Here is a 25,458-nt window from a genome sequence, read left to right as displayed (position 1 = left end):
GAGAGAGAGAGCTTATACAAAGAGAAATTAGGCCAGTAGCTTCTTGTGGTAGGCAGGGTCAACTTGAAGGAGACAGCAAAAAGAACTCAATGTTGTTCATATGCTTACGCACAGTTGTCAAAACTCACCAAGTTGCTTCAGATCTATTATGCAGCTTCCCCATAAAGTCTTTCTTACATACCACGCACACACCACAATGACCACCACCACAATAATGACAATTAGTAAAATAAAACCTGCGTGTTTGGGGTCTAGAGAGATGGATCAGCTGCTGCTCTTGATCATGCTCCACAATCATGAGGACCAGTTTTTTGGATCCCAGGGCCCCTGCAGCAGGGGGGATATTCCTGCAAATGCCTGTAACACTAGCCCTGAGTGGTAGCACAGACAGGAAAACTTCTTGAATAGTCTAGCTTCCAGACTAGCTGAGAAAGTATGAGCCTCAGGTTCAGGGAGAGACTCTGCCTCAAAGGAATAGGCAGAGAGTGACAAAGGAGAGCCCCCAAATATCTTATGGACTTTAATATCCCCAGGCATATGCTCCTATACACACAAGCGTGCATACACTCATACAGGCACAGATACACAATTAAAGAAATTAAAATAGTAAATAAAACCTTCAAGAATAACTTCTCTGTAACTAATTTCACCGAAACAAAACCAATTAATTTAGCAATTCTTGAGTAACTACTCCTCAGTGCAAATAGCCAAGGATTCATCTTAGTTATATTTGGACTCTGGTACCAAACCACACGCTAAGAAGCCTTTCACATGCACAACTTTAAAAAGGGTCAGATAAGTTTTCCTTGGGATAACGTTGTACCCCTAAGCATTCCTCAGAGTACAGTGGTGTTTTTCTAGACAAGGGTTTGCCATGGAAATTTCCACAGTCAACAGGGACTAGTCCAGTGTCCAAGGAGGTCATGTGGGGTCATGGAGATAGTTGCAGAACTTTGTACTCTCACAGATTTTCCATTTCTAAAAGAATCTTTTGCAGAATTGCTTAAAATTCTCTCCTCCTGAAAGGCCTTGCCAAATGTGTTCCAAAAATTATTCAGAGACTCCAAGGCAGAAGAGCCCATGAGAAAGGCCACCCTGGAGATTTTTCCTTTTTAATCCCTTAAGAGTAAATCTGGGTTATTCTTAGCTCTTCTGCCTCTGGTGTCATGAAAAACATCAGCGCAACAGCCAAAAATGAATAAAAATAATTTGTTTACAAGGTTCTCAGGGAGGTCATGAAGGAGAATTCTATGTATGCAACTCAAAAAAGGAATCCTAATTTATTGTCTAAAATGACATCACGTGACGGGTGTCTTCACTCTCTACTTTTACTTCCTGAGCACCCCCAAACCACTTCTTCCAAATTCACCTCCCAGCCTTTTCCCACCTTAATTCTTGGGATATGGGGCTCCCGAGAGACTCCTATCACAGATTCTGAGGTACTTAGATGTGGTTTTTGCCTATCATGTAGATACAGAGCCAAAGAAGCAGCCAGCAGTTGTTAATCAACCCAATACAAGGGGTCGGATCAGAGACCTACACTGGGAAAGTTAACGCCAAGCTCTTCCAGGGTTGAGCATGTTGCCCGTCTATGTCAGATTCACCGTGAGGGGTAGTCCCACCCCAGTCACTCTCCCTGAAATAAGACCATAATGCAGTGATTAGCTGGGGATCTAGTGTCTCCAGGAATTTTCTGAGCAAATGGAATACAAGGCGTTCTGGGAACTTTTGACTCCTTCGGCTAGTACTCTGCAAAGTACTCGTGGCAATTACAAAGCCTCTTCCCTGCGGGCTGCAGCACAGGGCAGGTAGAGAGAGAAAGGTGCTTGTTGTGGTTTGAATGTGGATGTCCGTCCAGAGGCTCCTATGTTTGAACACCTGGTCCCCAGCAGGTGACGCTGTTTGGGATGATTGCGGAGCTTTTAGGGGTAGAGCCTTGCTCTACCCTTTTTTGGGATGAGGTCATTTGTGCTTTTCTCACCAACCCCTTTTGCTCCCAGGAAGAGACCTCTCTATAAGTAGTAACAAGATCAAGGAGCACAGACAGGGCTCAGTACTTCTTACCCTAACTGCCATCCTCCGTACGTGGTTTTACGGCTTCGCCTCCACTCCTCAGATAGAAAAGCTTCCCCTTTATTTATGTATTTATGTATTTATGTATTTATTTATTTATTTATTTATTTATTTAAACAGCTTTAGTTTTAGAAACAGAATGAAACTAGAATTAATTGTGTCTTGCATTCTTCTGTGTCCCTTGAATTAGACAGCAATGTTGATAGTTGAAGCGTACTTGGGGGAGACAAGTGGTCCTTTTATCAGTAAGACAGCGCCCCTAATGGAGAGAGAGAGCTCCCAGTGGCGAGCATTCAAACCACCTGAAGACTGGGCTGTTTCTAATGAGCCCTCTAGCGGTGTTGATGCTTTCTGTCTGCAGCCGCACAACGGGTAGCTAAGGTTGAGGGGGCACTTCTGGCTGCTGCATCCTGCTTTCTGTCTGTACACCCTGCCCAGCGACTCTTGCCTTCCAGCGCACAGTGAGCAGAGCCTTGGTGCTTTGAACGTGCCTTCAGAGTATTTTGACTCGGGGTCTAGTCGGTGGCCGGAGGAAAGGTGGGCTGGGAGATAGTAGCGTTGGTAAATCTATGATGTTTAAGATGAGAACTTATCGGACCCCTGTGCCCTAGGTAAGTGATGCGAAAGGAGGGCCCCCAAAGAAAGTGGAAAGAGTTTGAGATGGGAGTCATTGCTACATGGGAGATTCAAGGAAATGTTGTTTTGTCTGTAGCGCAGAAAACGCTGAGTAAGCGGCTTCTCACTCCCCGCCCCCCGCACCCCCCTCCTGCTTTTCCATATACCTGCAGTGAGAAGGGAGATTAGAAATCACTCACCAAGCATGGTATCTGCTGGACAGGTATTGACTGAGCTTTACAAAAGACTCACGAGTCTAGCAAGAGTGTGAGTCACCTGATGAACAGTCTGGTTTATGCCTGAAAGCCATCCTCTTCCTCATCAGATCTGATAAGAAATTGTTTAACACGATCAAATGCTCTGAGAGTGATAGACTCATAAAGAAGAAACTGTTCTTTCTCTGCCCTTTCGGTGAATTGTGGAAAACCCTGAGGGAAGACATGAGTTCTCCAAGTTCAGAGATCTTCTTCCATGTCAGAGAGATATAACCTCCAGGAGACAGAATGCCCACACTCCTCGTCTGACAGCTGTCACTTTCAGGGAGATGTCTCATCTGTCTAAGCTATCTGGGTACCAGGCAGTGTTTATTGATGTTGTGGTTCAGTTCAGATCATTATCTGTGAAGTCAGAGCACCCAGACCCACTACTTGGGTTTTTTTTTTTAATATGTAATAAAAGACCTAATTTCTGAACTCCACTTTGTGTATATTATGTCCAATGCTCTGTGCAGCCACAAAGGGAAGATATTCTCAACTGGTTTCACATAGCTGGAGACTGAGGTCCCAAGAGGTCAGGCTACCCAAACCACATTTTCATAGTGGGGGGAACTGAAAGCCGGGAGTCTAATGGCTGCCTTTAGGTTTATCCTTAAAAAAAAATTCTCCCTTTTTACCTTCATGAAATTATTTCAAATAGAAAGCTTGCTGTGTTAATACAGAACAAAGAGGACGAGGACAGAGCATGAATCTCCAATGCTCTTGAAACAATAAGTTAGAAATGAACACACAAACTACCCTGTTTCCTTTCCAACCTGCTTCTCTTCGTGACTGTTACCATCCGAGCCAATTCTACATGTTCCTGATTCTTCACGTCCGCTCAGCTCCCAAGAGCCACAACACTCTGGCATTCATACTCCCTCTCCACTAACGTTCAAGACTCCCATACAATTCAGTAACTGTCCACCTCTGTGGCAACAGCATCTTACCATTTCTCTCTGTACCACTTCTCCCTACCCTATCAACTGCCTCCATAATACCATCGAAACAAACCAAAAGGAAGTGAAGTCCAACGTGCCCTTCTGCTTTGTGATTTACTGCCAGATACGACCCCTCTCTTTGCTCTCTTTTGACCCAGGAAGTTTTTCATCTAACAAACTAATCTTGGTAAGGAAGGTCGACTTTGTCATTGCTTTAAGTTAAGCATCCAAGTGCCAATCAAACAGCAGGTGACAGCTTCCTTGAACCTTCAATCAGCAATATGACGAAAACGGCATCCCAAACGCCCTAAGACATTGTGGTTCGCCATACGGATTTGTCCTTCTGGGCTTTTGACATTGGTGCCCACTGGGGAGAATCCTGGCCCCTGCCTCAAAGCCAGGTTTGAGTTTACCTTTGACTGGAGTTCAAATCAAACAAAATAAGCCATCCTAGCAGAGGCGTTGTAAAACACGACCTACCATCTTCTTTGCTGTAACAGAAAAAGCAACCAAAGGGAGGAAGGATTTATCTTGGCTCAGGTGCAGTCCATCATGGCGGGAAATCCCAGCAGCCGGAGCTTGAAGCCACTGACCATGCTGCATCCATAATCAGGAATCAGAGATTGATGGATGCTAGTGATCCATCCTTTTATGGATGCCAGCTTTCTCCCTTTAATTACAATCAGTACTAAAGCTACTGGAAATGACACCACACACTTTAGGGTTGGTCTTCATACTTACTAACCTAATCTGAAAAATCCCTCACAGATATGCCTGGGATTTTCTTTCATGGTGATTCTAAACCCTCTTAAGTCGACAAGGAGATTAATCATCAAAAATGCTTTGCTGTGTTCAGTAGATTACAAGGAGGCTCTCTGACTAGAAAGGATGGGAAGATGTGCATCCCTTGAAATAATCTCTCATTGCTTTATTATCTACAAAATCCTCCTCAAGTCTTAATGGCTGCTTGGATTACTTCCCAGTCTCGCTTTGCTTTGTTTTGTTGTTTACTGATATGTTAAGTTACATATAGTTGGTTCTGATTGGTAAATAAAGATGCCAATGGCCAGTAGATGGGGAGGACAAAGGCGAGATTTTAGGATTCCCAGGCATGGGACTCTGAGGAGGGAGAAAGAGAAGATCTACCATGTAGGGAGAGCGTGGAGGAGGGGAGAGATGCCATGTCGGAGAGTGGACGACAGAGAGGCATGGCCACCCTGCTAAGAAACTGGGAGAGCTTGGCCTAGAGGGCTGCCCAACTGAGTCTAGCGCAGCCAAGATAAAAGACAGAATTAGTAAGTTATAACTCAGGATTAACCAATATAGAACCCAGAATTAGTAAGTTAAACTCAGGATTAGCCGCATGGAGGTTCAGCAGTGGCCCAGTTATTATGCTGTTTAAGGTGTATTAAAATACAAAGGCTGTATGTGGGCCTTTTTTTTTTTTTTTTTTTTTTTTTTTTTTGGAATATAAACCATTGAGGTTGGAAGTAACTCATGCAGAGATTGATTTATTACTTAAATAACTACATCAATAGCCTGTTATATGTTTCAAAGCCCCTGTGCCAGTCTCCAGACCTCTCCCTCTCCCTATCTACTCAGCCTCCTTATAATCCACTATTCTCCACTATTCCTGCTCTTTCTCTCTATTCACTTACCCTCTCTTACTAGTTCTGTTCTCTATCTCTTGGCATCTCCCGATCACTACTATTCTCTCCTGCTTCCCTTGGCCTGGCCAAGGTCAGTCTGCTTCTTTCTCTCTCTGCTTTCTCTCATCTCTACAATAAAAACCTTGACCACACCATTGGAGGAGATCATGTTAGCAGTTTCTTTACTGCACTCCCTTGCATATAGTAGGTTAGCATGATGGTCCTTTTTAATTGTCACACAGGAGGCAAACACACAGGAGGCACACCAGTGAAGAACTGTCTGGATATTAAGAGTAGCTGTGTGTCCTGGCTGGATTTGTGTGTCACCTTGACACAAGCTGGAGTTATCACAGAGAAAGGAGCCTCCCTTGAGGAAATGCCTCCATGAAATCCAGCTGTAAGGCATTTTTCTCAACTAGTGATCAAGGGTGGGAGGGTCCATTGTGGGTGGTGCCATCCCTGGGCTGGTAGTCTTGAGTTCTATAAGAAAGCCAGCTAAGCAAGCCAGGGGAAACAATCCAGTAAGCAGTTCCCCTCCATGGCCTCTGCATCAGCTCCTGCCTCCAAGTTACTGACCTGCTTGAGTTCCAGTCCTGACTTCCTTTGGTGATGAACAGCAATGTGGAAGTGTAATCTGAATAAACCCTTTCCTCCCCAACTTGCTTCTTGGTCATGGTGCTTGTTCAGGAATACATACCCTGACCAAGACACTATGGTAGTTTGAATGTAATTGGCCCCCAAAATCCCACAGGGAGAGGAACTATTTGGAGGTGTAGCCCTGCTGGAGGAAGTGTGTTACTTTGGAGGTGGGCTTTGAGGTCACATATGCCCTAGCTATGACCAGTGTGACACACATCTCTTTCTGCTGTCTGCAGATCACTATGTCAAACTCTCAGCTCCTCCTCCATCATCGTGCCTAGCTACATGCCGCCATGTTTCCCACCATGATGATATTGGACTGGACCTCTGAAACTGTAAGCCAGACCCAGTTAAATGCTTTCCTTTATAAGATTTGCTGTGGTCATGATGTTTATTCACAGGAATGAAACTCTAGCTAAGGCAGTCGCCTCTGAGAACATCTGTGAGGAATTGTCTTGAGTGCTTAATTGATGTCAGAAGACTCATCTTAATTGTAGGCTGATTGCTCCCTGAGCAGTGGTCCATGGATGGACAAAATAGGAAGAACAAACTGAACACTAACATGCATACATTCGAGTATTCTCTTTTAAAGCCAACAGTAATTATAATGTGATCTTACCTTCTGAGGGAACATATGCTGCTGTGTTTGTTCTTTTTTTTAAAATATGGCCCACTGAATGTCTGATATGTGGGTTGGATTTATTTGTTTGTTGCATGCATGTGTGTGTGTGTGTGTGTGTGTGTGTGTGTTTGTGTGTGTGTGCGTGTGCGTGTGTGTGTGTGTGTTGAGAAATGGTCTTTGTATGTAGCCCCGACTGTCCTAGAACTCACTATGTAGACCAGGCTGGCCTCAAACTCAGAGATTCACCTGCCTCTGCCTTCTAAGTACTGGGATTAAAGGCATGTCCCACTATGCCTGGCCATGTGTTCTTTTTATTATTGATACATTTGTTTGTTCACATATTCATTTACTATGTATGTGTATGTGTACACAATTGCTCATATGCCACAGTCCATGTGTTGGAGGTGAGAGGAAAACTTGCAGGCACCAGTTCTCTCTTTATCCTATATGGGCCCCAGGATTGAACTCAGGTCATCAGGCTTAGTGCCAAATAATCTTTCCTCTTGATTGACTCAGTGTGTGACCACACCAGATTCAGTGTAGACCTAGGAAGCCATGAGGCAGACTATGCTGTCTACCACATCGGCTGGCCCATCTGTAAAGTGTGTGCATTTCACAGTCAAAGTGAAGTTGAAGGCACTTTGTTAATAAGCAGGGGAGGGACAGCTGTCAGGTCCAAATGGAGGAGGCAGTGAGTCAGTCAGTGCTGACCCCTCACTTGCACCTCAGCACTAAGTGCTTGGCTTGGTCATGGTCTCCTGCTCTGAGGTTCTGAGACAGTTAGAGGATTAGCCAATGACTTGGGCATTTTCCACTTCTGCAGACACAGGGACAAGACTAGTCAGTGAGAATTGTTAGCCTTCCCTCTAGGCTCTGCCCAACAGTTACCTAGCAACAGCCAGGTACTAGCCTGACTTGCTATAGAAAGGATTGTTTGACCTCTCTCTCCCTCCCATTCCTCCTCTCCCTCCCCCTCTCCCTCTTCTTCCTTCTCCCCCCTCTTCCTCCCTCACCCCTCCCTTTCTTCCCCCTCTCTCCCTGTTCTCTTCCTGCTCTCTCTCTCCTTGTCACTCAGCATGTTCCTGGCAGGCCTCTTCCCTTCTTTCTCTCTCCTCTCCTCTTCTCCTCTCTCTTTCTGTTGTTCTCTGTCCCCTTCCTTCTTCTGCCTCTACACCCTTCCCCAGACCTCCTTCCCACATCCCAAATAAACTCCATTTTATACTAGACCTGTCCTATGGCTGATTCCAGGGGTGGGGGATGCCTCAGCATGGGCCCACTAAAACACCCCCTCCTGCTGTATTATAAAACATACCAAGAATAGCATCCATGTAGCTCCTATATCACAGAGTCCTAGGGTTTGCTAGGGTAGCTCAGGGGTGTGAATATAGCCTTGCAGTGTCTTTGTCAAGGCAGCTGGAACTCAGTCTCTGTGCTGTCCTGTCTGGTTTGACCTGTTTGACTAGAAGACAAGGTCTACCCCTAATACACACACACTACTTGCACACACACACATACACACCACTTGCACACACACACACACACCACTTGCACACACATATACACCTACACATACACACACCACACGCACACACACTACATGTATAAACACACACATATCACACACACCACATGCACCACACATATCACATACATCACACACACACATGCACACACACACACCACACACACGCACACACATCCACACCATATGCATGCATACATACATACACAGTGCATGTACAAATACATACACACCACACACATCGCACATGGACACGCTCAAGCACAGTGAACTCTGAAACCAGAAGCTGGGAAAAGAGGCATCTCCATCCCCTAGGCAGGAGGGAAGCTTCAACTCGCTTAACTTTGCTTGTTGAGTTTGCCCTGTTTCCCCTCACTACTCTTTTCTCACTCCTTTTTCTAGTTGTATTTATTAATTATCTAACTTGGACCTTTCCCATCTATTTCTTACCTTTATTATATACTCCTTATTATATATTCTTATATTAATTCTACTTTCATTATTATGTATCTTTTCTGTGTTTTGATCTTAGCTCTTCAGTTTCTTATGGTCATTGGTGTTGTAGATGTTATTTGAATAGAGTTTTATTGTATAAACACATATAAACATTTATTTGCTTCTGAGCTATTGACATTGCTGTTGATTCTGGAGATCAAGCCCAGCACTGTGAACACACAAGGTAGGAGGTGAAATACTTCCATCCCAGATGAGAGAACTTACACCATATTCCATTCATTACGTAGTCCTCCTCAAACTTAGGCAATATCTCAACATGAATACTGAAGGAGACAAAAGACCCAAGATGCAGTGGGTTAGGATCAGGGCTGAAGACTCAACACTGGATGTAAAACCAGAGAGAAGTAGCACATTGTGCTCTCTCCACACAAGAGAGGCGCTGCTGTACATCACCTCTACACTCTTCCAAGTTACATAACACAGACTCTACAGCAATAACCAGAAACAATGCATCTCACATACTGCAGTGTCTACAACACAACTCCTGAACTATCAAAGAGACCACACTCATGGGAATCCTATAGTAAAAGCAGGTCAACCAATCAGATGCTACCAAATACAGCCCAGGAAGCCAAGGGAAACCACAAGAAGTAACCCAACTAGAATTAAGCCCAGCACTTACTACAAAACAAACTGATGTTCTGAGGACCACTAATAAGAAAAGGTTATTCTATAAGAAGATGTGTTAGTTGTCAGCAAGCTTGATTTGTGCATATTTATGTAGCTGTGTGCCCAATACATAGGAAATACATTCTCTTTACCACACATGGAACCATGGTAAAGAGAACTGAACTCCTACTAGACACAGAGGAGGTGGTTTCTACAAGTATCAAAGGGTGAGCATCACACAGATTCATTTTCTAACCACGGTGCAATGAAATTAGAAGTTAAGAACAGAGAGCAAAACCACAACAACAATAAAACTTCACACATTTTAAAAAAGAAAGCTCAAACTTCCAAACAATCTATGGATCAAAGGGAAATTCAGAACTCCTTCTGTAAAATACTCTGCACTGAATAGCAATGAAAATGATAACCACAAACCCCTGCAGTACTGAGCCAGCACAGTATCTCCAGGGATGTCTACAAGCCTAGAGGAAAATACATGTTTAAAGAACAGGCATTGTCCCATTTAATATTTACTGAAGGAAGTTAAAAACAGTAGAATAATGTTAAAGAAAGGAGATCAAAACTGTAAAGAAAAGATTGATCAAGGAGAAAGAAAAACCCAGCAGAGAATGTCAGCCAAATTAAAAGCTATTCATTTAAGTAGATTCTGAAAATAACCAGAACTCTAAGGAGCAAGAACAGAGCAACAGTATGAAGAAAAGGGAGGTGTAAGTACTGATCCACCAAAAACTCAAAAATGGGCAGGATTGGGGGAGTTCACGCTCAGCCTGAAGTACATGGCAACACTTTGTCTTGGAAAGAGAGAAAGAAGCTGAAGAAAGAGGAGAACTATACCTAATAAACCCATCATTTGAAAAAGTCAACTCATGATCAGATATATGAAATAGGTAGCAGGTGCTTAATGCAAACTATTTTGGAGGGTGTCTTAGTTACTTTTCTATTGCTGTTATAGGGCACCATGACTTACAAAGAAAACATTTAATTTGGCTTACGGTTTCAGAGAGTTTCAATCCATGATGGCAGAGTAAATAAAGGAACAGCTAACAGCTCAGATTTTTGTCGACAGCTATGAGGCAGACAGAGAACCCTGGAGTATCACATGAGTCTTTTGAAACCGCAAAGGTCAACCCCCCCTAATCCTTCCCAAACTGGAAATTCCACCTACTAGGGACTAAGTATTCAAATATATGAGCCTCTGGGAGCTATTCTCATTCAAACCAGCACAGATGCTTAAGGACTCCTTCTCATTCCTTTTACAGAGTTATTTTAGTCTTCCTATTAAACTTGGAATAGACTGTAGAGAAAATGGCCATAGGGCCATCTCACTTATAAAAACAGATGTCAGAATATTGATTACAATATTTGTACTCAGTTTTAGCCAGGTATGACAAAAACTAATATTTTGATCAATTAGAATTTATCTCAGCAGTGATGGATGGTGGAAACTCTCTCAATATGACTCTGTTTAAAGGTAGAAAATTATATGGTCATACCAATAGCAGGAAATGAACCCAAAGATGATTAAAAGAATATTCATTAAAGTCAGACATGGTGGCACACTCCTTAATCCCAGCACTTGGGAAGCAGAAGTAGGTGGATCTCTGAGTTCTAGACCAGCGTGGTCTTCATAGTGAGTTTCAGGATAGTTCCATGACAGCCAGGGCTACACAGTGAGACCCTGTCAAAAGTGTGTGTGTGTGTGTGTGTGTGTGTGTGTGTGTGTGTGTGTGTGTGTGTGTGTGTGTGTGTGTGTGTGTGTGTGTGAGTGTGTGTGAGTGTGTGTGTGTGTGTGTGTGTGTGTATTAAAAAATCTTTTAAGGTAGTCATTATTAAGGAAAAGTTTCTTAAAATTAAAGGGAAAATACTGAAATAATAATATTTGCAGATTGGTGATTAGCCTTTTGTCTGAGTCCTGGTGTTATCTGACCTACATTTCTGAGACCCAGTTCTCTCAGGCTGTATACCAAAGCAGCAGTTTCCATAAGGCAGGAATGTGTGACTCACCAGTAAGGCCATCTTGGAGAAAAACCTGTGCCTTTTTGTCGGTAATTACACAAAGGACAAACAGTAGGTCTAAAGGAACTAGAAATTTGCTCTGAGAAAGAGACACATAGGCGACTAGCTGAGAACTGCTGTCTGTGCACAGAGCTGCCTCTACATGGTCGCGTCTGGGAGCCTGCAACACTTCAGCAGTACAGTGCTTGGGCCTGTCCTTTTCTAACTCTCCAGTCACCTCACTGAAAACAAGCTTCAGCACTTGAAAGAGTTAACCACAAACTTACCACAGAATGTCAACTTGATTTAAGTTAAAGTGTTATCAGATTTAAAAAGAAAGAGAGAGAGAGAGAGAGAAGGTGGGGAAGAAATATTCCTGTTCTTTCTCTGAAAAATAAAGACAGTTTTCCCCTCAAATCTTAGAAACTGATTTCTTGGGAAGGAGCCATATTTTTAGCAGAGCTCTACTAAATTGGTAAATCCCACCCACAGTCTTCTGAAAAGAGACAGAGCCTTCCGAGAAGTAAGTTGTAATCGTGAGGGCTAGTTTCAAATGGATATTGGTGGGATTTCCCCTGCATTCGTAGTCCTAGAACTCAGGAGGCTGAGGGATGTGAGTACCATGAGTTTGAAGCTGGCCTATCTATATAGTGAGTCAGTTCAAGATACATAGCTGGATCCTGTCTATAAATAAATAAATATATAAGTAAACAAACAAACAAATATGGGCTGGAGAGAGAGAAGGCCCAACTGTTAAGAGCCTTGGCTGTTCTTCTAGAGAGGCCCTGAAGTCAATTCCTAGCAACCCCACGGTGGCTCACAACCATCTATAATGGGATTAGATGCCCTCTGTTGTCTGAGGACCTCTTCTCTCATACATGCATACCTGAACATAGAGTACACATATACATAAAATTCACAAATAAACAAACAAACAAACAAAACACAATTAAAGACTGAAGAAGTAACCATGGTGTGGGATAGCTATTTAAGTTATAACTAACCATTAGACTGAGATGAATGGAGAAATTAGGACAAGGACTGAAGGAACTGAAGGGGTTTGTAACCCCATAGGAGGAACAACAATATCAACTAACCAGAAGCCCCCCCCCCAAACTCCCAGGGACTAAACCACCAACCAAAGAGTACCCATGGAGGGGACCCATGGCTCCAGCTGCATCTGTAGCAGAGGATGGCCTTATCTGGTATCAATGGGAGGGGAGGCCCTTGGTCCTATGAAGGTTTGATGCCCCAGCCTAGGGGAATGCTAGGGTGGTGAGGTGGGGGAGTGGGTGGGTGGGGGAGCACCCTCCTAGAAGCAGGGGGAGGGGGAGAGGATAGGTGGCTTGCAGAGGGGGAACTGGGAGGCAGGTAACATTTGAAATGAAAATAAATAAAATAACCAATTAAAAAAAAAAAAAAGACTGGAAGAGAAACAGAAAACAGAAAAAGTCATGAAATTCTGAGGCACCCAGGGGCAACTCTGCTGAGCACTGTCAATGCCCTGGTATAAGCACTTATACTGTGTGTTATAATAGGAATGTGTATTGAAGTATATAAAAACCAAGGCTGGGAGATGGTTTTGTGGGCTTACCACGGAAGAGTGAGAACTTGTGTTCATTTCCCTGGCACTCTATAAACTCTGTATGGCTGTGCGCACACAAACCCCAACACGGGAGGATAAGGGAGGCAGAGACAGGCAGACTCCCTGTATGGCTGTGCACACACAAACCCCAACACGGAGGATAAGGGAGGCAGAGACGGGCAGATTCCCTGAGCTCGCTGGCTAGACAACCTAGGTTTTCAATAGTGGCCATTGTATTCTCTAAGGAGGTTGGCGTGCTCTGGCCAATAGTTCCTCAACATTGGCAGCTAAAAACTACCTCAGAGAAGCAGCTCTGAGGAGATGGTGAGAAAGGGAAAGTGATGCCTGGGACCCGACAGGGAAACCTAGAAGTGATCCCTCAAGGTGAACCTCCCCTCAGGGGTACCAGCAGGACACCTGAGGACACACAGCCCTTTCATTCTAACGACTCTTTAAAAGTTTCATTTACTTTCCTTTAAATAAGGAGTTTTCTCTTTACAAAGGTTCTTTTTTGTTCTAAATCAAGCTCTGAACAGAGGTGTCACTACCACAAAGACAGGAAGCACATACACGCTGATACTCAGCTGAGAGACATGCTTGACAGGGAAAGCCACCACAACCTGCCCACAGTCAGCAAGTGTCAAACATATAACCCGGTGTCAAGTCACTGGCCCCAAAACTCCCTGGAAACTCTCAGGGTGCTGGGCAGGAAGAGGTTGACGTCAGCATAGATGTCGGGGACTGCAAAAGAAACTTTTAGAGACATTTCTTTTGCCATTCCCTGCAACATAATAAGCTGACCTTTTCCCTGGGGACATGTCTGTTTGATTTTAGGGCTGCTTTCATTTACATATATACATCTTGTTTTTTTAATATGTAATTTTATTGTGTATTATTCCTATAGTTTATTAATGCACTGCTTTTTTTTCCTTTATACAGTATAGTAAGAACTGGGGACCCAGCTCAGAGGTAAAGTTTGTCTAGTGTGAATTGAACCCTGAGCTCAATCCTCAGCATCATAGAAAACAAAACCAAAGTCTAGTGTGATAATATACTTTTTAATCCCAGCATTTAGGGATGCTAAGGAAGGAAGATAATGAGCTTAAGACCATCCTAGACTATGTGGGAAGTTTACTGTCAGCCTCAGTCAGAGTCCTTGTCTCAAAAAATAAGAGCTCAGTGGTAGAATGCTTACCTAGCTTAGCATGGTGAGGTCCTGAGTTAGATCCTTAGAACCACAGGAGATGAGAGAGAAGGTAACAGGAGGGCAGGAGAGATAAAAGGGAGGGCAGGGCAAGGCAGGGGAAGGGAGGGGAAGGCAGGGGAGGGGAGGAGAAGGGACAGCAAGACAAGGGAAGGGAAGGGGGAGGGAAAGGGAGGAGAGAGGAGAAGAGGGGAAGAGAAGCGGGACAGAGGAGGTGAGGGCAAGAAAGAGGCAGGGCAGGGGAGGGAAGGAGAAGGGAGGGGAAAGCAAGGCGAGGAAGGAGGAGGAGGAAGCTCACCAACCGTGTGAATTGGATTAATGCGGTTTCTTGCCCTCCCTCCCTTCTTTTTCCTTTCTTTCTTGAAGAGGTCATAGATGTTGAGGGCCTGAGAAACCTTCAAATGTACTCAGACATTTAGTAGTTGGCCTATATATAGATGGTGCCTCTAAGACTCTTGAGGTTGTGGAAGCAATCTGTTACTGAAGGACTCCCAGTATATCCTACCTGAAAGGTCCCTGCAAGGTATTGTTTGAGCCAAACAAAGCACAAAACCTCTGTGCAAATTGTTCTAAATTCAAAATGGAAAGCGTTGGATTCTAATAATTCTTGCCACTCACACTGACAAAGCAATGAGCCCTTCTCTCTCTTCCAGATGTCTGTGTAACGGGAGGCAGTTCCCAGAAGGAGCAGTGCACAGTGGCCTGTGTGCCCATCCACTCTGTAGTCTTACTTGAATCTCAGTGCTTGGCTTGGGTGGGCAAGAGTCCAGGCAATGTTTCTCTCCTCATAAACAAGAAGCTCCTAGAGGCCAAGAGTTGGGCCTCACTCATCTCTGCCTCTCTAACCTTGTGAGAAGTTGCTCAATAGATCGTGAATGAATTAAGGAGAAGACAGTCAACAAAGCAAGAGACATAGAAGTAACGAAAAGTCCTGCCACAAAGGTAGGGTGTTGCTTGCCAGAGTTCCTCTCATCTGCCACACTTACCTGTAAGCAGCTTCTTAGTCTACCCTTGGAAGCACATACCCATCTTTATCTTTTGTTTCTTATTACCAAGAATACACACAAAAAACCAAGTTTCTGAAGGAGGTATCTATTTTGGTCCCACACAGAAAACAGTGGGCGACTCTGTGGGCAGAGATGGCAATTCCTAAGCAAGGTATGGTGACTCATGGCCAAAGGTGCTCAGAATTTCCTTTGCTTTGTGGCTGCCAGTACTGCCATGCCTTCTTTGAAACACTATCAGATGCAAGGAAAACACCCCAGGCTGCTCTTTGAAGGTAACAGAAGGAGTTGGAGAATACAGGATCTAAAACTAGCAGGGTCCTGAGGGGCTCCTACTAGACTGAGAGAGGCATGAACTTGAACTCCAGGCACATGCAAGTGAGGCCAGAGGGATCAGGACTTTGAGGCTGGCCCTAATCACTTCATGAATTTCTAAGCTATCCTGGGCTACATAACATCATGTTTCAGAAAGAAAAACAAAAGAAGAGGCTGAAGCTATGCTGGGGTGTACCATGCGGTGAGAACAGGAGGACTCAGGCTTGGATTCCTACCCTCCAGGTAAAAATCCCAGCATGATGATGTATTCTTGTAGCCCCAGCAGTGGGGCTGGGGAAAGCAGGGCAACTGCAGCTCTTGAGCAGGTGGTCTAGCTGAGTTGGTGAACTCGGGGTTCACTAAGAGACGCTGTCTCAAAAAAGATAAGGTCGAGAGATAAAAGAAGATGGAATGTGAACCTCTGACCTCCACATACATGTGTATATACATGCATGTGCACACACACACACACACACACACACACACACACACACACACACACACAAATACAAGAGATTCAACAGGTAGGCCATTTGAGTAGACTGTGGAGCAGTGTAAGGTGGCCATGGCTCAGGATGGTGGGTAGAGATACTGTAAGCTCAGATTCTAGAGACTTCCTAGTTGTATTAGACCAGCTACTGATTTAACTGACCAAAGACTTGATCAACTATAAAGTGAAGATAATAAGAACTACTTTTTATTTTGTTTTATTGCTGGGGTTCGCCAAGTAGCCCTAACTGGCTTGGAATGCTCTATGTCAGTGGTTCTCAACCTGTGGGTTGCCTAAGACAATCAAGAAAAACAGATATTTACATTACAATTTATAAAAGTAGCAAAATTACAGCTATGAGGTAGCAACAAAAATAATTTTGTGGTTGGCGGTCACCACAGTGTGAGGAACTGGAATTCTATTAGAGGGCAACAGTGTTAGGAGCGTTGAGAACACTGCTCTGTGTAGAGGATGCTGGCACAGAATTTACAGAGCTGCCACCTTGGTTTCCCAAGTGTTGAACATAAAGGCGTAGACCACAGTGCCCAACACAACTACCTTATTTTGAAAGTTGAACCAAGAGATACTGATTTAGCACAATACCAAGAGATGGCACATAGCTAGTGAGCATAAGCTCTCCTTATCATCATCACTGTTTAAAATGCTTCTTCTGGAACTGGAGGGAAGCCTCAGAGGTTAAGAACACTTGTTGCTCTTGCAGAGGACCTGAGTCCCAGCACCCACATAGTGGCTCACAACCTTCCATAATTCCAGTTTCAGGGGATCCAATGCCTTATTCTGGCCTCTTTGTGCACCAAGCATGTCCAGAGTACACATACACACATGCAGGCCAGATTTCCATATACCCACACATACAAGAAAAAAAATTAAAATCTTTAAATAAACAAGTAAATAAGCACATAAACAAACAAACAAACAAAACACTGCTTCTTTTGTGTGAAATCTTTTACTGTTGGTAGTCCAGTCACATGAGCCTAAGCCTCCTGCATGGAATGTCTGGGGCTACCTTGAGAGTTGCTGGGCGAAGCCTAGTGAACTGTCAGGGTAGAAGTAGGCTGTCATGTTAGAAGCCATGGGATTCTGGCCTTGTGGCATGAGGTTGACAGGGCTGTGTCAGAGTTAAAAACATAGATGCAGGGGTAGAAGAAAACTCGAGAATTCTTGGACTACATCCAAGGTGTCATGTGGTACTGGCAAGGCTACACAGAAATCCATCATGTCAAAGAAATCTACTAGAGACAACTACTGCCTGTAGGCACTGGAAGAAGATTTAAGTAGGATGAAGAGCATGCAAAGTCTTCTGTCTGAGCACAATTATTATGATTGTGATTATTGCACATGTCCACGGGGGTACATCTGTATGGGTGCCATATATCTTTTCTCTTGAGACATGGTTTCCCGTCAGCCTAGAGCTCACCGACTTGGCTAGCAGACCAGTAAACCTCAGGAATCTGCCTATCTCTGCTTTCCCAGCAATGGGATTACAAACATGTGCCACCATGTTCAGCTTTTTTATGTGGGGGAAAGTATTAATTTTTATCAAAGAAACACTATGCACTTGAAACTCATTTTGTTCAGACACACATCTCTGTGTATATATATATACTCACATACATATGAATATGACAGATATAGTTCATCAGCTTGGTTGTTCTGTTCAGCTCCTCAGTCTTCAGGTGGCCAGGAATGGATAATGGCCCATGTGTACAGCTTAGGCAGAATCATCACACAATACTGTCTTCTAACATCCTCTGTTGTTCTTAAGCACCATTCAGAGCTAGGCTCTCCGAAAGCTCTTCTCAGAGCATCATCTTTAATTATCCAGGCAGTAGGCTGCTCTCTGTATTCTGACCACTTACAGTGTTATATAGTCTGTGTTATAAAGACAGTGCAACCTTTGATCAATATTTAATCTTCTCTGGAGTTGTTTCCCATTTTAGTTGCAAGCTCTGTGTGAATAGATAGTGTGCATTTTTAGTTGTTGATGTTACATGATAGCCTGCTGCTCAGAACTGGGCCCATGCACTGACAACACACATCTCATGTTGGAGCCTGTTTGAACTAGAATTTCAAGCTACTGAATCCCTCTCCAAACAGAATGTTTCACAACAAAATCCCCAGGGGTCTCGTAAAGTTTGAGAAGTACTCTTCTATTTTCAAAGAATAAAAATGAAGCAATGGAATTAAACCAACATGGGAATTATTTGCATTTCTCTTCCACCCCCTCCCTCCCCTTCCCCCTTTCCCGTTCCCCTTTCCCCTCTCCCTTATTTTCTTGTTTGTTCCTTTTAAAATAGTCTCCCTGTGTAGCTCTATGCTGGCCTCAAACTCACAATCTTCCTGCACCAATCTCCCAAGTGCAAGGGTCACAGCTATGCGCATCATGCTCGGCTGCAGGATTGTTTTGCTCTTTTACTTCTCTATAGTATTATACAGAGTTCACTCCTCTAGCATCTTCAATGTTTGGAGGGACATACAAATAATGTCATTGGTATGTCTGGTTCTTCTCCCCTGAGAGTCTGACCTCATTGGTCTGGGGAAGTCCTAGCTGTCACTTTTACAGGCATCCCAGATGCATGTTGTAATTGCAGCTGATGCTGGGAAACATGATTCCACAGATAGTCCCCAGCAAGACCTGTGTTTTCTCGTTGACAAAGCCAAAGCCTAGGATAACCATAAAATCAAGTAGCCAAAAACAATGTGAGCAAAATTAGAGTAGAAAACACCCAACATATTCAGAGGCCACTTAGTTGTTGTTTCCCCTGCAAGTGGATGATGTCCTTGAAAATGTGGCAGAGTCGGAAAAGGAACGGAATGTTGACTCATTGGCAGATATCAGCTTTCCCTTGGCAGTCTTCCTCATCGGAACCAATCAGCAGATGCTTAGTCGTCATGTTGGAGAACAAGGACGGTACCTTTTTCCATCCCTATAATTCTAATGCATGAATGGATGGCTGCATGGATAAAGAGATGTCATGTCTGAGAATCAGGATAAAGGCATACAAGAGATGTTGTAATTGAGTCATCAAGAGGCCTGGGTACTGGGTGGAAGTGGTGTACAACTTTCATCCCAGCACTCGGGAGGCAGAGACAGGCGGATCTCTGAGGTGGTGGCCATCCTAACTAACCTACAGGTTGAGTTCCAGGACAGCAAGGTCTTATTTCTGTATGTATCTATATGTACATGCAGGCCAAAAGAGATCACTGGATCCAAATAGGCAGGTATAAGGCTCCCAGCATGGGTACTAGGAACCAAACTCTGCAAAAGTAGTATGCACTCTTAACCACAGAGATATCTCAGGTCTGGGATTTATAACTTTTTAACGTAATGCACTGAATAAAGGCTCTCTCTCTTTTTTTTCCTCAGAGGGAATGGCTCAATATAAAGAGAAGAAAGAGATAGATTCCCACTCCTTTTGTGAGACATGGATGTAGTTGAAGGAAGAAATCCCCATAGCGAGCAATAAAGCAGGAGATGACTTCACCAAAACACAATGGTGTTTTTACCCTACACCCACAACTCGAGCAGTACAGAATTAGTAATGCTGCTGCAGTGCAGAGCATTGCACTCTTGAGAGTGGGGAAATAACCTAGAACCCAGCTATCAGATTTTGGTCTGCTGATACAGGGTGACCTTTCAATCCACATGGTACTGGGCATGTCTTTGGTCGGGAACTTTTCTTATTTCCAAAAGTACCCCAGCATAAAAAGGACATATGTATGCGTGTATGTGTGTGTGCGTGTGTGCATGCGTGCATGAGTGTGTGTGTGTGTGTTTCTCCCAGATTACTTGATGTATAATGATGGAATTGGAAGGGGATTTCAAGATCTCCGCAACAACCTTCTCCTGATGCAGAGAGAAGTTTGCTGAAAGCTGTGACTTGCTAGGTCTTGCCTTTGGTTTTTCTAACATCATTAAGTGTCTTGTTCCATAACACATCTTTAAAAGTTCACTTGTCTCCTAACTCTATTCTTCACTGACCACTGGCGGTATGCTCTATTTCTTAAGAGAATTTAACCTCTATCTGTAAAATGTACGGCCATCATTGGACAGTAAGGAAAACAGAGTTCACATGAACAGCCACAGTGTTGGGGTACAGCCTATCCTCATGGTCTTCATTGCAACCACAGGAATGGTTTCCACAAGAAATTATACAAAAGTATCTAGAATTTTCAAAGTTTTTGAGAGAGAGAGAGAAGGAGAGAGAGAGAGAGAGAGAGAGAGAGAGAGAGAGAGAGAGAGAGAGAGAGAGTTGTGTGTTGTGTGTTCAGGGCTGGGGAGATGGCTCAGTAGGTAAAGTGCTTGCCTCATAAGTATGAGGACCTCAGTTCTGATCCCTAGTGCTCACATAAATCAGTACACAGCGGAAAGTTAGCTCAGAGGTTAAGAGCACTTGCTTTGGCAGAGGCCCCAGGTTCACTTCCCACCATCCATGGGAGTTGAAAACTCTCTATAGTTCTAGTCTGAGGTGATCCAATGCCCTCTTTTGACCTCTGAGAGCATCAGGCAGGTATGTGGTGCATGCACACACACACACACACACACACACACACACACACACACACACACATATGTATATGCAGGCAAAACACTGATACATCTAAAACAAATATATATATTACAGCAGTGCATTCTTTTAGTATCAGCCTTAGGAAAGCAGAAGTAGGCAGATTCTTGACCAACCAGCTTAGCCTAACCATGTAGTCCCAGACCAGCAGAAACTCCATCTCTAGACAACAACAATAAAAAACCCAAACAATAAGAAAAAATCTTTTGTGAATGGCACCTGAGGATTAATACCTAAGTTGGCTTTTGGTCTCTACACACATTCATCTACACACATAGCCACATGAATACACAAGTGCATGCATGAACACAAAAATCCTTGCCTTTAGAAGGGGCCCAGTGATGGGGGTGTTGAGCTGCTCTTTCAGAGCATGCCCAGTTGACACATAAGTGGATGAAGTAAATTATTGCTTTTTCAATGTTCAAAGCTAAATCGAGCACAGACATGGGTTCTATATCAAGCTATTTTAGACCCTTAGAACAAATGTCATGATTGCTTTATTAAATATTCCCAATGCTTAGCAAAGCCCCATGTCTCCAAGGTCTATTTTGGATGATGAACAAAGCCATAGTAGCTATAACACTATGAAGAAACTGAAGGAGCACTATGAAGTGTGCATTTTAATAACAGAGCTGAAGATGGGAAATTCTAGCGTGGGCAGTAGCCTTTACCAGAAGGGATAATTAGACAAGTGTATCACTTTAATATGTTTCCAAACCTTATGTCTTTTGACTCTAGAGGGATAAGGATTTGATTACAGAATTCCTAGAATGAAAAATGATCAACAGACAGCTCAGAATTTCCACAATTCTAAGAAAGGTGGCTTCAGTTAGCTGCTGCTGTATTGGCAACATCAGGGAGAATTCTCTTTTAACCACATCCCAAGGCCCAGTGATATAGAGACTAAAAACACCCAGGTTGACTAATACATCCCTTTTGTACCACATCACAATTTTAGATGGTGGGTTTGGAAATTTTCAGAATGAAAATCTGCCTTATGAATCAGCTAGAAATTGAATCTGTTGACAGCCTGTCTTATTTCATTGAAGATCTCTTGCCCCCAAGGAATAGAAAGACTTGCTTATTTTTCTACACTTTCTTAAAATTTAGTATTTATTTATTTTTATATGCATATGTGTCTGACCCATATCTATGCCTATTTGCCATGTGTGCGGTGCCTATGGAGGCCAGAAAAAGTTATCAGATCCCCTGGAACTGGAGTTACAGATGGCTCTGAGCCACCATCTTAGGTCCTGGGTTCTCAATTCCTCGCTAGAGTAATGAGTGCTCTAAAGCAATAATGAGCCATCTCTCTAGCCCATTAATTGCTTAAACTGAATTCTTCCTGGAGGATAAAGAAAGCTGAAATGAGATTATCTCTTGCCCTGAGGTAGTTTCTGAGCTACTTGCTGACCTCAACTAGCCTGACCATTTCTTCCTCTTTCCCACTGGGAACCAAGTTGCCTCTTGACACACCTCCTTGCACCTGATCTCTTTCTATTATCAACCAGAGTTACCTCTGGTCTTGTTTCCAATTGAAAAGACAAAAGGGACGTGAGCCTTACAACACTGATACTCTAATTTTGGGGTTACTTCTACTGATTCATGACACCCACATTGTAAAGTGGTTAGAAGTTGTAATAAAATGTATACATTTGGTTCATCAATATACTCTATAAATGGCATTCCCTGACATTTCCGGGTAGTTTTCTGTTGCCTATCAAACGAAACTAAAGCATTTTAAGTTGTGGGCTAGGAATGCAGCTCAGGGTTGGAGTGCTTGCTTAGTGTGCTCCAGGCCTTGGATTTCTATCTCCAACAACACAGGAAAAGAAAAGGATTGAGCTTCCTGTCCAGAGCTTTGATGCCTTTGCCTCCATTCCCATCTTTCTGTTCTTTTTCAATAGCCCCATATTCAGAGAATACACTTATTGACTCCTCAAGCACTTCTATGATCCATGTGCCTTCTCATCTAAAATCTTCCCTTATGGAAATTTACCAATCTCCAGGGCTCCATGCACATGCTCTCTTCATGAAGCCTTCTCTGACAGTCCCACACCCCTGTAGTTCCAGGCACACTCCAACCTGTATCACTGTCATTTCCCCATATACACATGCATAAGAAATAGCGGACAGATGTTTTGAAAAACCAAGTAAATGAGCCATATATAAGTCAACCACAGCTCATAACACAAGTTTACTTGAAAGCCTTTCTTCGGAGACAGAAGACGAGTAACTGTAAAGACTTGGTTGTTCTGACTTGAACTAACCTGGCAAAGACAGGGAATGATGCTGTTGAGGGAGAGAAATCACATTAAAAGCCTCCTAAAATCATAAACATCTTAACTCTAAAGCCAAGATGCTCCTGAGTGGCCCATTACCGTGTGATCACTTGCCCCCAAGTCAGCAACCAAGCTTCGTGTATAGGTCATAATTTTACTCTTAATACATTTTTTCTGGGGTCATTAAATAATAAATTCCTAGAAGTTAAGAAAATGAAACTGTAGGCTTTCAAAAAGATGTATTTTCAGCCTTGTGTGGGGGTATGCACAGAAGCAGGTGGATCTTTATGAGTTTGAGGCCAAACTAGTTTACATGGCATATTCCAGGCAACACAAGACTACATAGTGAGACATCCCCATCTCTCTATATCTATCTACCTATCTATCTATCTATCTATCTATCTATCTATCTATCTATCTATCATATCATATCTATCTATTATCTATCTATCTATCTACCATCTATCTAATAGACCTGAAATACATGTATTTCCACAAACCTTATTTCTCTTTCTGGATTAGCAAGAAAAAAAAAAAAACGGTATTAGGAAATTCATCCCCAATTAAGAAGAGTTGTTGATGTCTGAGTTGGTGGTGGAGTAGTGGTTTTCATTTCTTAAAATAACACCTGACAAAATCCATGATGATGGAATTCACAGTTTACATACATCTACATACACAGAAGTTACACCCAGAGGAGCAGAGAAAAGTCAAGCTCTGAAAATGAGTATATTTATGTTTTCTGGAATTGCCATAAAATGACATTTACAAGAAACTTCCAAGACAGCAAAACCAAACCATCCTTAGGAATGAAACCTAAATAGGACTATGAATGAGAAATTCCTCCCTGCTACTTTAAGAAAGGCTGATGGATTAGGGACCACTGAGGCACAAAAAGAGGTCCTGGTGGTCCACAGACAAGAGGTAAAACCTATGATTCAGCTCCCTCTTCAAAGATTTTCACCTCATGGCTCCCTCTGGTTGTATAGCTGAGGAGATGTAGGCTTACTAAGATTCCATTAGTCTTTTCAAGGTTCCCAGGCCAGCCCCTGGCCTCTTACCTGCCCCACAGCTGGGTACTATGGTGAATGAGAGAAACCCCAATATCAGCAAGCGTGGTTCCATCTTCCTGGCACGTGGGATCAGGATGGAGTAGGGAACTGGATGAACTTCTCTGTAGTATATTGAGTTAACCCCGTTTCTGCATCCTCCTGGGAGAATGCCAGAACGAGGGCTCAGTCCTCCCAGTCTGTCATCTTGGCTTTTATACAATGTCAATGACAGCCAGGAGTTGTTCTATTTAAGCATTAGGCTGATCTGCTCAGCAGGAAGTTGTGCCTACTCTGTTCTGTGATCTCATATAGGAAGTGCTTTTTGATGACAATATAGTTTGTGGTAATTTTTCAAACCAGTTTTTTTTTTTTCAAGTTCAATTACTGGGAGGTGTGGGCAGTGTTTGGTGAGACGGATCGGGCTTCGCTTATGAGTCCTGTTTTGTGCTTTGACCGTACAAGGAAAGGGGGATTCCCTGCCATGGCAGGAGGGGTGAGCAAGCACTTCTTGGCAGTGGTCTCGCTTAGGGTTTTGTAAACTGATTCCTCTAGGGGGACTCTCCCCCAGAAGACTCAACAAAGACTGAGAAGCAAGGTCATGCAAGGGGGTGCAAGGGCATCTTTAGCCAAAGATGGGCATCTCATCTAAATTGGCCTGACCCTAGAGCCCTCTTAGAAGTATAACTGAGTTCAAGGATGTGCTGTATGCTTAGGGCAAGAAGATACGCTAACACCTCTGTATTGGCTCAGTCCATGCAAGGTGGTTTTGAATAATTCTGATGCACGATTCATTGTTCCATGGGTGTGGGATCCACAAATACAGAAGATATAGACTGTTGCCCAGATGTGTTTGCATTTACAATGGAAGATTTCTGAGTATGACTTCTCAGGAATCTGAGACCAGGAGGCCTTTCAGAAAGAACCCTTTGTCTTCTCTCGTAGTGTCACCAAGCTGTCTTGTCATCCACTATTGATATGACTTTTAACTTCTAGCCTAGTTGTTGTCATCTTGTTTTGCAAATAAGGTCTGGTAAAAATCTTAATTTTCTCCCTTGAGGGAAAAATGCATGCCTGCATATAATCAATAAATCTGTAGACTGTTTATAGGGGTGTCACAGGCACTTTGAACTCTTAAGAGTCTGAGGATCTTAGGATAAAGACACCACACTGTGGGCTCTGGAGACAGACTACATCCAATACATCCAATTGTTGAAATTATCACTTATTTCAAAACACATATGGGTGTTCAACCAGGAAGCATTAAGACATGTGAACATAAATATATAATAAGCATACATTTCAAGCCATTTCTGACAAATGCTTGTGAGCACATGTCCAAGTTTTGTTTTAAACCTGCTGGAAATAGGTAGTTTCCACTAAGTCTATTTCAAATGCTTCTTTCCTGGCAAGGACTTTTAAGGAAGAAAAGGTAGTCTAGATGATGCCAATAGATTAATTTAAGAAACATTTGTCTAAGGGTC

At 43.2% G+C, this 25,458-nt stretch overlaps 1 protein-coding gene across 2 annotated transcripts in view; it reads right to left on the bottom strand.

Annotated features, from left to right (window-relative positions):
• Il2ra (interleukin 2 receptor subunit alpha) overlaps window positions 1-24,232 on the bottom strand; it is a 42,178-nt gene extending 17,946 nt beyond the window's left edge. For both annotated transcript variants that reach the window (XM_031359263.1, XM_031359264.1), the window contains exon 1: window positions 23,987-24,232. In XM_031359263.1, coding sequence (XP_031215123.1) covers window positions 23,987-24,050 — 64 coding nt within the window. In that variant the 5' untranslated portion in view covers window positions 24,051-24,232. The remainder of the gene's footprint in view (window positions 1-23,986) is intronic.
• Window positions 24,233-25,458: the final 1,226 nt, after the last annotated feature.

The sequence above is a fragment of the Mastomys coucha genome, unplaced genomic scaffold, assembly GCF_008632895.1.
Source record: "Mastomys coucha isolate ucsf_1 unplaced genomic scaffold, UCSF_Mcou_1 pScaffold7, whole genome shotgun sequence".
Taxonomy (NCBI): domain Eukaryota; kingdom Metazoa; phylum Chordata; class Mammalia; order Rodentia; family Muridae; genus Mastomys; species Mastomys coucha.
Note: the sequence above shows the minus strand (reverse complement) of the source record. Positions and strands in the feature narration are given on the sequence as shown.